The 14,015-nt window shown below is 43.4% G+C and overlaps 1 protein-coding gene across 1 annotated transcript in view; it reads left to right on the top strand.

Annotated features, from left to right (window-relative positions):
* The window catches only part of LOC124017942 (1-phosphatidylinositol 4,5-bisphosphate phosphodiesterase epsilon-1-like), an 87,050-nt gene that overhangs the window by 7,521 nt on the left and 65,514 nt on the right, over nucleotides 1-14,015 (top strand). The window contains 2 exon segments of the mRNA XM_046333175.1: nucleotides 4,700-4,828; nucleotides 7,901-9,425. Of these exon segments, the coding sequence (XP_046189131.1) occupies nucleotides 8,238-9,425 (1,188 nt within the window). The 5' untranslated portion in view covers nucleotides 4,700-4,828; nucleotides 7,901-8,237.

Genomic DNA, 14,015 nt, shown 5'->3' with positions numbered 1-14,015 from the left:
TTGGCAAATTAATTATGATCTTTTGTTAGGAAGAAATGGTCTTGAAACAGTTCGCAACGAGCCAGGTGGCCCAAACTGCTGCATATATCCTGACTGCTTGCACTGGAACACGAGAAGTAACACAATTTCCCTAGTTAATATTGCCTGCTAACATTAATTTTTTAACTAAATATGTAGGTTTAAAAATATATACTTGTCTGGATTTTAAGAAAGGAATTGATGTTTATGGTTAGGTACATTGGTGACGATTGACTTTTTTCACGAATGCACTTTTGTTAAATCATTAACCGTTTGGCGAAGTAGGCGGTGATTCAATGATAAATTAACAGGCAACGCATTGATTATATGCAACGCAGGACAAGCCAGTTAAACTAGTAATATCATCAACCATGTGTAGTTAACTAGTGATTATGTTAAGATTGTTTTTTATAAGTTTAATGCAAGCTAGCAACTTAGCTTGGCTCCTTGCTGCACTCACGTAACAGGTAGTCAGCCTGCCACACAGTCTCCTCGTGGATTGCAATGTAATCGGCATCCAAAAATGCGATTACCTATTTGTTATGACAACTTGAAATCGGCCCTAATTAAATCAGTCGACCTCTAGTATGAACTGTGTGAGTTTCATCACACTAGTTCAGGGATGGGCAACTGGCTGCCTGCAGACCGCCCTCGGAAGGAACTCAGTCGGGGTCTCAACTTACTGTTGCGAGGAAGAACACAAGGGGCAATTTTGAAATTTGGTTGTGCATCAGTTTCTCTTATGTTAGTCACTGATATTTACTCAGCTTTTTTGTTTTTTTAGATTGGTAAGTTAGTCTGGCTGCCAGCTATCTAAACTTGTAGTTATCATGGTTGAATTACCATGATTTTGTTAGTCATTCAGATATCATATTAAAAACTGGGAGGGGGGTTAGTAGCAAGTGGTTAAGTATTCTAAGCTCATTCAGAAAAGGTCACCTGAACATCTTCCTAATATTGAGTTGCACCCATTAACCCTCAGAACAGCATGAATTCATCATGGCATGGTGTCAAGTGTTCCACAGGGATACTGGCCCATGTTGAATCCAATGCTTCCCACAGTTGTCAAGTTGGCGGGATGTCCTTTGGGTGGTGGACCATTCCTGATACACACAGCAAACTGTTGAGCATGGAAAACCCAGCAGTGTTGCAGTTCTTGACACAAACCCACGTGCACCTGGCACCTTCTACCATACCCCGTTTTTAAAGGCACTTAAATCTTTTGTCTTGCCTTTTCACCCTCTGCATGGCATGCGTATACAATCCATGTCTCAAGGCTTAAAAATCCTTATTTAACCCATCTACTCCTGTGGTAGGAAACCCTGTTCCTGGAGTGCCGCAAGTACTGCAGGATTTAATTCCAATTAGGCACCACACCTGGCCAACTGAGCTAATTGATCAGTTCAGTGATTGCCTAAATTTCAACACACCTGATCTTCCAGGTCGGTTAAATCAAAAACATGAAGTGCCAGTGGCTCTCCAGGACCAGGGTTGCCTACCCCCATCTACAGTGATTGTAGTGGATTTAACAAGTGATGTCAATTAGGGATCATAGCTTTCACCTGGTCAGTCTGTCTTGGAGAGAACAGGTGTTTTTAATGTTTTGTACACAGTGTTTAATATTAATGTCCTCTATCATCACACAATCAATCAGCAGACTATAGATTTTGGGGCGGTACATTTCCCACATTACAATGAACAAGATTCAGGTCAGGATTCAATCCGGTCTCCCCTTTTCGGCTAGGGTATACACATGTAGGCTCATTCAGAAATGTCCTTTAAATGTCAGTGGTGCGCTATAAGGTGGATCTAACACCTCTGGGCCTCCCACATCCCAGTCAAAGCTATACTCTGTCCTGACACCCCAATGGTGGAACCAGCTTCCCCTTAATGCCAGGTCGGCAGAGTCCCTGCCCATCTTTCGAAAATACCTGAAAACCTACATATTCAAAGAGTATCTTAAATAAGACTTCTGTCTTAACCCCCCCCCCCAAAAAAAAAAAAAAAATCTTTCTCTAGCACTGACTTTTCTGGTAACTTATTTATTGAGGATAGATGTACTTATTATGACTGATTGCTAGGTGAGACAACCACATATTAAGGTGACTTCACTGTAGAGGCGTCCGCATGCCTCCCAGCCAAAACAGTTTGGAAGAGTTTGGGCATAATTTGTGATGTTTTTACTTCAGTTACCGTCTTCGGCTGTTCGGGCACATACTTTTTCTCTCGAGGCTAGCCGAAGTTAGTAGCCGAAGTTGGTAGGCCCTTCATCTTCAGTCATTGTCAATCAACAAGGGATGACTCGTTTTCATGCAAATACCACTCCAAACATCTTAGTTGGATGTAAAATTGTGCGACTTAACATCTCCTCTGCAAAAACATAACTCAATAAATTGGTCATTAATTGTTATCTTTTAGTTCGAATTTATCTATCTTGAGGAAGTGTATACTGGCTACGGCGTCTCAATGGACAACAGTACAATTGCCTCTTTTTCTAATTTTTCAAGTGAAGGTCTTTTAAGGAAGTATTCGAGCACACTTGTTCGCTTAGCTGAGTTCGGCACTAGCCTAGCTGAGTTCGGCACTAGCCTAGCTGAGTTCGGCACTAGCCTAGCTGAGTTCGGCACTAGCCTAGCTGAGTTCGGCACTAGCCTAGCTGAGTTCGGCACTAGCCTAGCTGAGTTCGGCACTAGCCTAGCTGAGTTCGGCACTAGCCTAGCTGATGCATACTGACTCCTTAATTCACTCTGGATAAGAGCGTCTGCTAAATGACTTAAATATAACATGAATCGGAATGAATCTCAGCCTCAGTGTGAGACATTTGATTTGTCAGTCTTTCTGGCAGTGTTTTGAGAGTTTCTGGTTTGTTGACTTGGGAGGTGTGGCACCTGTGGTTAAATTTCACAACACAGATACTTCAACCATTTCTCAACATTGTGTCCAACCAACCAACAAAAACACCATCATAATCCTGAGGTTAGCTGCAGGGATCTCTGCACCCGGTAGATAAGTAAAATGAAACATTGTACAACGGGTGGGTCTAATCCTGGATGCTGATTGGTTAAAACGGGGAAGAAATCTCCTATGGAATTAAAGAATATCTGTCCATTGTTTAAGTCTTCTATGACACATCGTTTCTGATCAAATGAAGCACACATTGTTTTGATGAGTCATCCAAATGACCTCTGCATAGATTCACTCAGACTACAGATAGTGCTGTGATAGTCATGAAATTTATAATAATAATAATATATGCCATTTAGCAGACGCTTTTATCCAAAGCGACTTACAGTCATGTGTGCATACATTCTACGTATGGGTGGTCCCGGGGATTGAACCCACTTCCCTGGCGTTAATTTAGCAGACGCTTTTAAAGGCAAACACTAGTACAAGTTGGTATTCAAATACTTCCCTTTGTAGCCTATTGAACGTTTATGCTAATCTTAACATGGTTATAGTTGAATAAATAATAATTGTATAAAAAAAAAAGCTGTACACAAACCTATTCCAGACAGGTCTGCACGTTTTCAAGTTTGTATGGCGTTTCTAGTGTAAACAGTTGAAGGCTGGTTACGGTCCAAAGTTTTGCCATGTTAACCTATGGCCATTGAAATGCATTGGCATTTATGCAAATATGGTTGTAGTGTAATTTGTTTTATTTATTAACCTGACCAGTGCTGTGTTCAGTAGCCAAGTGTTGCAGATAGAAATGCCACACCAGAGCTGACATGATTCCTTATTCTACGTTTGCCAGAGAGGCATTTTTGTTCTTTATAGGGGTTTGCTATCGGACCGTTTCAAAACGCTGTGTCCTGCTTATTGCTGGGCATCTGAAAGTTGTTTTGGTGTCTGTAGCTTTTAAGGTTTTGGTGCTAAAGGTTGGCAGAATCTTGTTGACATATGCAACACATTGGGATTGATGCAAATATGGTTGTAGTGGCAAACGTTTTAATAGTATCAAAGACATTCAGCCTGCACATTTGAAAGTTATTTTGGTCTTTATGGTTTTGGTGGTACAGGTGGCAGCGGAAGGAGACTAATAAGCACGCTGGATTACTAAAGTTGTTCTTGCTTCCACCCGACCAAAATAATTAGGCTTCCGTTGATAAAGATGATGCACTCCCATCAACCAGTTATCCTCATCATTCAGAGTATTTCAATTGAATCATGAAGTGTTAAAAAAAAAATTCCTCCACGTTTACATTGTCAGTGATAAGGGAAAAGCAGCTTGACATTGATTGAGATGACTCATGTACTGGGGGCAGCTCTTCAGAGTGGTCACTAGCGGGCACAGCTACAGTCATATCCCTAACCACACTGCTAACCCTAATGCCAAACCTTAAATTAAGACCAAAAAGCAAATGTTTGTTTTCATGATAAAAAAAAAAAAGAAATAGTCAATTAGTTATGCCATTCAACTGCTCAGTTCTGCCTCCAGGGCAGGACCTATGATAAATGTTAACCTGCGAGTGATAATGGAGTCATTATCGACTTTAGGGCCGTTGTCTTTAACGCTATCTGTCACAAAGGTGACACTGTTGAAAACAATGGACAAAATCACTTTATGGAGGTAAAGGCCGCCATATAAGTCCTACGGCTGCTCTGGTTGGTTGCCGTCTTGTCCTGACTACCCAATCCCTCAGGCCTCAAGTCAGTGTCATTATGTGTTTGTGTTTTCCAGCAGTGCGCTCAACCCTGAATACCACAGGAGAGGGAGAAGTCTGGCTCTGAAGATGTTTGATCTACAATATTTTCATCACACCCTTCTCAACAGAAACCTTTTGTGTGCCAAGACCTGATAACTGTAGAGGTAAGGACCAAAGTCCACTAATTATATAAAAAGTACAGTATTGAATAGGTTTGGGTCTACTGTCTTTTCCATGATCTGATTTCCTCCCTTGAATTGCACCCAGCTGTAATTGGTCCTCCGAAACCTCTTTGTTTGTTTTGCCATGATTGCAGCTCAGCCAAAAACAAAGGAACTTTGATCTGTTGATGTGTGGACTTAGACGGTTGACTTCCAAACTCCACAAGAGATATCAGCGTTACCTTAGTAGTGTGTTGCATATTTTGAACGGGGCCCAACGCTCATTGCCAGTGAGGGTGTTAAGTCTGTTGCAGTCCCAGCTCTCCTTTGCTTTGAGGATTCATGTTTTTCTTCATCCAACCAGTTTAGTGTGATTCATGGATCAGAGGAGTTTCCAGAGGATATAAATTATTTTAACAACTTTCGGAGTAATTACCTTACTCCCTGTCATAATTATATTGTCACACAAAGTTGCTGTAAAGTGGGTGCCTTTCCCGTGGAGCAACAACACACTGACTTTTTTATTAGAGAAAGATTAAACTGAAAACGAACACATGCTTCGATCACGAGAGACTTGTCATCTGTGGAATATCAAAGCTTTTAATCAAAGGGCACAGACAGGCAGTCAAATGAATTAAATTGTATTAAGAATTGATGCAATTTCCAAACGAATGAATGGATTGCTTGTCTTTCTTCCATTGGCCAACATAATTTTCTTCCCTCTCAGAATGTGACATTGAGCCTTGAAAAGAGGCTGCATACTCTGACACTTTGATTTACTGTGTGTCTGCTGTGTGGGTGTGAGAAGTTGGCTGGCCACTAGGCCTTAACTGCTAGCTAAATTGACCCAGAATCAAGACCCAATTCTCAACTATAATCTTCTCTGGACTGGTCCTCCCCCACGGAGGCCTCACATTCCAGCTACCCACGCCTTTTTAAGAGCAGAATTTTCTGCTGCCATCCTCACGAGTGAGGTTTTGGACAGCTGTGTGTTTTTTCTGAGAGGTGACAATTTCTCTAACTTCTGGACGCTGTCAAGGTTGGAGAAAGACAAAAGACTGGAGTGTCGTTGAGGGAAAAAAAATGTGGTAAAGGCGTCCATTGCTGTTCATCTGAAGCCAATAATTAAGCATGAAACCCAAATAGCGTTTGGAGAGACACAACAGAACTAGGATGTGATAACTGACGTTCTACCAGCATGATGACAGTCTCAACAAAGTTTAAGTATCTGCACAATATGAAGCACATGTGCTACAGTTGATCTGAAAGGCCTAGTGAAATTGAGTTGTTTGGCCATGCTTGTTCTACTGTTGAGAGCAAGAGAAAGAACGAAGAAGTCAAAGAAACTTGGATTATGTTGTGGTTATTTACATGTAAAAGGACCCATAAGTACCAACATGCAAAGGCATTTTTTTCTGCCTTCTGTGAGCCTAAGGAACAATGCCTTGTGCCGTGGCATTCAGTTACCAAAAACCCACATAACATGAAGATATTTTCTAATTTGTTTTCCTCATGAGGGAGAATAATGAAAGTTCACCGAAATAACAAGGTAAACCTATCAATTAGTTAGGGTTTTTACTGATATTGATTGTGTTTATGAATTATGTGATTTAAAACTCAGAATTCTGTTACCAACTTGGTAACAGAATCTTTGAAAAATAGGTAAGATTTTCTGCTATTGATTTGGCTACAATGGGAAATCACAGTAGCCACAAACCCTGCTACTGTCGTCCCTTCCACTGGCATACGTTCTGCTGTTTTCTTTCTCTGTCTGTTGTCTGGTGGTCAAAGCAAGAGTGTTAAGTCTGGACATCCCCTCTCTTTCTTGCTCCAGTTAATGGCACTTCTCCTGGCTCTTACTGACACCTACCCATGAGCCCCCTCTTTCTATTAACTGTAACCAACATCATTACTCATTGAGCAATGACAGTCACCGGACGTCCGTGGATGTTGAAAAATAGTTTACGTTTGATTTCAAGGTCCAAATCTGAACCAATCATAGACGTCTATGTCTATGGAGAGTACAGTAATGTAAAACAAGTTGAGTAGAGTTCAATACACACACAGTAAAGCACACTAGAGTTGAGTACACTATAGTGTACTGTACTCTACTTTGCTGTACTCTTCTGAGCTTAAGATGTTCAAAGTTGTGAAATATAGACGGCTGTGATTGGTTCAGATTTGGTCCATTTCGGACCAACCAAATTTGGTCTTGTTTGGTGCTGGAGTGTAGAGTAACTCTCAAATAGGCAAAGGAGGATATTGCATATTTCTACCTTTTTCTGTGTACCTATACAGGATACATCACCGGTAAAACCCCTAGAGTTGATTGACGCACCCGTGTGTCATTCTAATTAACTTAAAATAACTCAAATGTATCAATGTATTTTTTTTTAAAGGTAGAGAGATTTATTTGTATGGGCTGCGTCTCAATCCACTGCATCCACCATGTCGGACTTCCGCACCTGCTGTGGAAAGTGGCAGAGCTAGAGCACTGTCTGTCGGACCAGGAGACATCTTCATATTTATATATATATATATATATACACACACACACACCTACAAAAAGGAAATAGCTAAATGATGGATGGTATGACCAGCTTAATTTTTAAAAATTTTTTATGAATATGTTCACTAGTAGGGGTTACGAGACTGATATTCATATCCATTATTAGTACAGATCAGGGACCCATGATTACATTTCGCTCGCGCATTTCTGGGTGTAAATCCACTTCACTTACTGTAGTTAATAACTAAAATAGGTGTCATGTTATAGCTGACTTTCTATTCTTTCTAGAGTTTTTCAAACTTAATTCGGAGCAGATATTTAAGCGTTTTTGGAAAACGATTTTACCTAAAATCTCTGACCAGACATTGCATCTGCAATTCTTCCAGTAAATTGAGAAAAAGTAGTCATTGAGCACAGAGTTGTATGGTTTATTCAACTTTGAATTTACTGTTTGTTTTTTGGACTGTTTTTTGGAGTCTCGATGCAGATTTTGGATGGCCCTTTGTGACTGAGACTATTCTGGTGCTAATCTGCATTTTCCTCTTGTCTTCTCCTTCTTTTCTCAGATCCAGAAAGCAGGCATAGGGAGGAGCGAGCCAAGGTGTCAGTGACTACCTTGCTGTCACACTTAGCCACACCACACTCACTAAACTCCGGAGATGGGGTATGTAAGCGCTTGACTCCGGACAGTTCTGTCAGGAAATTCCTCGTTTTGCCAAGGTGGTCACCCTTCTCCGCGCTGGTTTGTACAGCTGGAAAAGCTTCTGTTTCCACATCAGTCTGGAGAAGCATGACTGGCTGTGTATGTTCCTGATCAAGGCTATCCTCACCTCTTAATGTTGTGATCTGAAGCTTCTTGCCGGGGAGGGACAAAGAGACATTGGGGACATTCTAAGCGTCACTATGGCATCTGAGGACATAGGAGATGCTGTGGGTCGTGCGACAGTGGTGGCCTTGTCAGCCGGGTCCAGAAATAACCATGTCACTTCAGACTACGGCATGCCTCTGAGTCAAAGCAACACACGTCCACATTCTCACGAGCCAGAGGTTAGCCACCAGGGCAGCGAAGACTGCTGCTCACCGCTCCCTCTCTATTGGAAGTTATCTTATGATAGCGGGTCTTATGATGGTGGGGAGGGGACGTTTCTGGATGCAGGATGCAAATGCTGGGAATACTCCAACCCTAAACATGCTAGTGCTGTAGCTGAGTTCGGCACCACATCTCGGGGGGAGAGGGGGACGCGTGCTTTGGTTTCCACCCAGCTGTGTCCGACATGTCATCCAGTGGAAAGTCTCTCAGCCTGCCAGGAGACTGACTCGGTCTGTTGGACCACTGGGACCGAGACAGAGCCTTGGGAGAACCAGTCCGAGAGGAGAACAGAGGGGTTTTCTTCTCCTGCTGTGACTCCCCAGGCTGGTGCTCTGCCAAAGGTGAGCTATTCCAAGGGCTCTCCCTGCCAGCTGGAGCCCAGCACGGCTGGCACACAACGCCCCTGTCCATCCTCGGTGCCCTGCAGATGCAGCTTTAGGAGGAGCAGCCTGCCAGTGGCATCTCAGTGCCACTTCTCCTGCTCTCCCATAGGGGAGGGAGGAATGCCAGGAATGCCAGCCAGGACTATCGATGCCCGCTGTTTGCACTTCCTGAAAGATGGCTACTCCAGCCTAGAGAGGCTCAACAGGAGACCCAGAGCCAAGGTCTCCGTGGAGAGATTCTTCAGGAGGGCCTCGCTGGATACCATGCTCTCCTCCTCCAAGCAGTCCACCAGCCCCCAGAAGAGCGACAGCGACGGCGGCCTGTCGGACAGCGAGTTAATCCGCAACAGGAAGGAGCGCTCCACCGTGCTGGTGAGGAGGTACTACAAAAACAACCGCAAAGTTGAGAAGTCTGTGCGCGTGGGCACCAAGGCCATCGTGAGGTTTATGCTCTCGGGACACATAGCAGAGAAGGCCTGGGAGGCTGTTTGCAAAAGGACCTTGCACCCCAGTGAGAGACCCATCGTGTCAGTCAGAGGGCACGGCACAGGGCCTCTGGCCGTCAGCCTGTGGGGTTACAGGGGCCTGCTCAGATACACGGGGGCCAGACTCTCAGAGGTAAGCGTCTTTGTTTTTCACACCCAGGCTACAGGGTTCCTGCTGCAGCAGCCTTCTCTTATCAAAGTGTTGGCTTAGCTCCCACACACGACAAATCAACTCCTTCAAATACGGTAGTTGTGCAAATGGTACAATCTTGCAATTCTGAAAATATTTTTGTAATGTGCAGTATTTTTCTCATTATTTGGCTTCAGCAATTCAATCACTCCCAACTAAAATACAAGTGATCATTGGTTCTCAGAAAAAATACTGCATCTTCATCTGTTTGATTTAATGTTTCGCCTCTTACGCTCTGCAGGGAGAGTCATAAGCAGAATCACTCAGTCACACTGTCTCTTTGTCCACAGTAGTCCGCAGCAGTGGAAAAATGGATCTGGCCCAGTTAGTTCTGGTGCCAATATCACTAACAGCCTGAGCTACCATTGCATTGAAGTCATTGCCATAGAAATCAGTAATATCCACAGAGCGAGATGGGGAGAAACCCCTAGTTCAGTGTTATGGTTAATTTCCTATGGAACACGTGCCAAATTCGGTGTGAGGAGTTTTTTGGGATGCCAAAAGGACCAGTAACAAAGCGTTTAGACGAATAAGGTCGGAGAAAGAGCACCTGGCTTCCAGTCTCCCTTGTTGAATGAACCACTGCCTTGGAGGTTTAACACGCTCCGCTCCGCTGAGTGTGTGTACGCCACAACAGAGCAAACCTCTGTGTCCAGAGAGTCTGTGCTGTGGTAACTAACCCGGGCGCTGCAGTGGTTGGAGACGCAGTGTTTTTATGGGTCCTTTGTGGTGCAGAAATATGGGCTGCATTAAGTCTAAGGCTCGCTCATGTCTTGGCTAATAATGAGGCCATTGAAAAGGGTAATAGTCAGGGCGCCTGTCAAAACACCATCTGCACTATTCCTATGGCGTTACCATAGGAACCAAACAGAATGGGCACTGATTCTTATTGCCCCCCCCCAGCCCCCACTTGAGTTTCTGACTATACAATAATTGAGTGGAGTTTTCTGTGAGAAATTCCAAAGTGTCCAGTTTTCCTGGGTTTATTTCCACAGCAAATGAGGTGAGCCAAGGCACACACAGGATTATGTAGTGAAGGGATCTTACCGGGGCAACGTTGGAGTAGTGAACTCAGAGAGAGGAAGGGAAATTAGGAAAAGAGATGTTTAGTGCCACGTACAGTGTTCAGAAAGATGTTTAGTGCCACGTACAGTGTCTACAGAAAGATGTTTAGTGCCACGTACAGTGTCTTCAGAAAGATGTTTAGTGCCACGTACAGTGTTCAGAAAGATGTTTAGTGCCACGTACAGTGTCTTCAGAAAGATGTTTAGTGCCACGTACGTACAGTGTCTTCAGAAAGATGTTTAGTGCCACGTACGTACAGTGTCTTCAGAAAGATGTTTAGTGCCACGTACAGTGTCTTCAGAAAGATGTTTAGTGCCACGTACAGTGTTCAGAAAGATGTTTAGTGCCACGTACAGTGTCTTCAGAAAGATGTTTAGTGCCATGTACAGTGTCTTCAGAAAGATGTTTAGTGCCACGTACAGTGTCTTCAGAAACTATTCAGACCCCTTGACTTTTCCCACATTTTGTTAAGTTACAGCCTTATAAAATTGATTGATATTTGTTTTTATCTAATCTACACACACTACCCCATAATGACACATCTTAAACATGTATAAAGATACCTTATTTACATACAGTGGGGCAAAGGATTATTTAGTCAGCCACCAATTGTGCAAGTTCTCCCACTTAAAAAGATGAGATGCCTGTACATTTTCATCATAGGTACACTTCAACTATGACAGACAAAATGAGAAAAAAAATCCAGAAAATCACATTGTAGGATTTTTAATTCATTAATTTGCAAATTATGGTGGATAATAACTACGGAACGAAGCCAACATCAGTGTGAGCTTTGGTTGCAAATGGTATGAACTTGGAACTCTTATTCACTACAGAAGTGATACCTCCTAGCTGTTGAGTTAGCAACAGCAGCTGCAAATGAGGGTTAGGAATGAACAGACAGAGTATCCCGTCTATCACACAACGACGTTACTACAACCTATTACCTATTCAATTGACCAACAGAGACATTCTTCAAAGGACTCGGTTTGGCAACATGGCCTTCCAACTACCACCAACCTACTGAAGCGCAGCTCAGAGTAAATATTTAGTGCATTTTCCTTTTCCAAATGGGCGGTAATTTAGAATGCATAAGATACTGTATTTACGATAGCACAGCTTCTCCCTGTGTCCCTCAGTCTTCCCGCTCTTTCACTCGAACCCACCACCCTTTCTTTTGTGTAACAAGCTGTCATATCTATTCCGCCCGCTAGGGACGTTTACTTTATTACGTAATTTGTAATCAAGTTATGATTAATTATGTGTATGTGCAATTCTGTGTGAATAGTTAAGTATTTAGTTAATAAATATTTAAACCCAATTTTGTATTGCTAATTTAACTTGTTACCCAGGGTTCGTGCAGATGAAATAATTTACAACTTTCAGATGAGACTGAATTAAGGTGACGATTAATATTGACTGCTATTGAATTAAAATATTACTAGGTCTTTAAGAGTTTATTCGGAAGATAACAGCTCTATAAATATTATTTTGTGATGTCCCAACTCTAGTTAATTACATTTAAATGATTATCTCAATCAGGTAATATTAATTACGGAGAAATTATCTAATAGAATAGCATGTCATCTCACTTAATCCGACATAGCCAAAGACACAGCACAGTACATGTCAGAGCAAAAACCAAGCCATGAGGTCGAAGGAATTGTCCGTAGAGCTCCGAGACAGGATTGTGTTGGCACAGATCTGGGGAAGGGTACTAAAACATTTCCGAAGTCCCCAAGAACACAGTGGCCGCAATCATTCCTAAATGGAAGAAATTTGAACCACCAAGACTCCGATTGCCAAACTGAGCAATCGGGGGAGAAGGTCCTTGGTCATGGAGGTGACCAAGAACCCGATGGTCACTCTGACAAAGCTCTAGAGTTCTTCTGTGGAGAAGGACAACCATCTCTACAGCACTCCACCAATCAGGCCTTCATGGTAGAGTGGCCAGACGAAAGCCACTCCTCAGTAAAAGGCACATGACCACCCGCTTGGAGTTTGCCAAAAGACACCTAAATACTCTCAGACCATGAGAAAGAAGATTCTCTGGTTTGATGGAACCAAGATTGAACTCTGGCTTGAATGCCAAGCGTGTCACATCTGGAGGAAACCTGGCACCATCTTTATGGTGAAGCATGGTGGTGGCATCATGCTGTGGCAACATTTTTCGGTGGCAGGGACTGGCAGTCTAGTCAGGATCGAGGCAAAGATGATCGGAGCAAAGTAGAGTCCTCGACGGAAACCTGCTCCAGAGTGCTCAGGACCTCAGACTGGGGTGAAGGTTCACCTTCCAACAGGACAATGACCCCAAGTACTTCTGGACGAGTCTCTGAATGTTGGGGCAGCGCACAATTGGCCCAGCGTCATCCGGGTTAGGGGAGGGTTTGGCCGGCAGAGATGCCATTGTCCCTTCGCGCTCTAGTGACACCTGTGGTGGGCTGGGCGCATGCACGGTGACACGGTCGCCAGGTGTGCGACGTTTCCTCCGACACGTTGGTGTGGCTGTCTACTGGGTTAAGCTGGCATTGTGTCAAGAAGCAGTGCGGCTTAGTTGGGTCGTGTTTCGGAGGACTCATGGTTCTCGACCTTCGCAACTCCCGAGTCCGTACGGGAGTTTCAGCGATGACACATGACTAAATACCAATTGGATACCACGAAATTGGGGAGAAAAAGGGGTAATAAAAAATAAGTATCAATGTTCTTGAGTGGGCCAGCCAGAGTCCGGACTTGAACCCGATCGAACATTTCTGAAGAGACCTGAAAATAGCTGTGCAGCGACGCTCCCCATCCAACCTGACCGAGAGGATCAGAAGAGAAGAATGGGAGAAACTCCCCAAATACAAGTGTGCCAGGTAGAGGTCGACCGATTAATCGGAATGGCCGATTTAATTAGGGACGATTTCAAGTTTTCATAACAATCGGAAATCGGTATTTTTGGGCGCCGATTTTAACCGACCTTTTTAACTAGGCAAGTCAATTAAGAACAGATTCTTATTTTCAATGACTGCCTAGGAACGGTGAGTTAACTGCCTCGTTCGGCGGCAGAACAACAGATGTTCACCTTGTCAGCTCGGGGAATCTAATCTTGCAACCTTACAGTTAACTAGTCGAACGCAATAACGACCTGCCTCTCTCTCGTTGCACTCCACAAGGAGACTGCCTGTTACACGAATGCAGTAAGACAAGGTAAGTTGTTAGCTAGCATTAAACTTATCTTATAAAAAACAATCAATCATAATCACTAGTTAACTACACATAGTTGATGATATTACTAGATATTATCCATCGTGTCCTGCGTTGCATATAATCTGACTGAGCATACAAGTATCTGTCTGAGCGGTGGTAGGCAGAAGCAGGCGCGTAAACATTCATTCAAACAGCGTTTTGCCACCGGCTCTTCCTTGTGCGTCAAGCATTGCTCTGTTTATGACTTCAAGCCTATCAACTCCCGAGATGAGGCTGGTG

This window comes from Oncorhynchus gorbuscha, unplaced genomic scaffold (assembly GCF_021184085.1).
Source record: "Oncorhynchus gorbuscha isolate QuinsamMale2020 ecotype Even-year unplaced genomic scaffold, OgorEven_v1.0 Un_scaffold_35:::fragment_2:::debris, whole genome shotgun sequence".
NCBI lineage: Eukaryota > Metazoa > Chordata > Actinopteri > Salmoniformes > Salmonidae > Oncorhynchus > Oncorhynchus gorbuscha.
The sequence above is the reverse complement of the archived record's forward strand: the minus strand, read 5'-3'. Positions and strand labels throughout refer to the sequence as shown.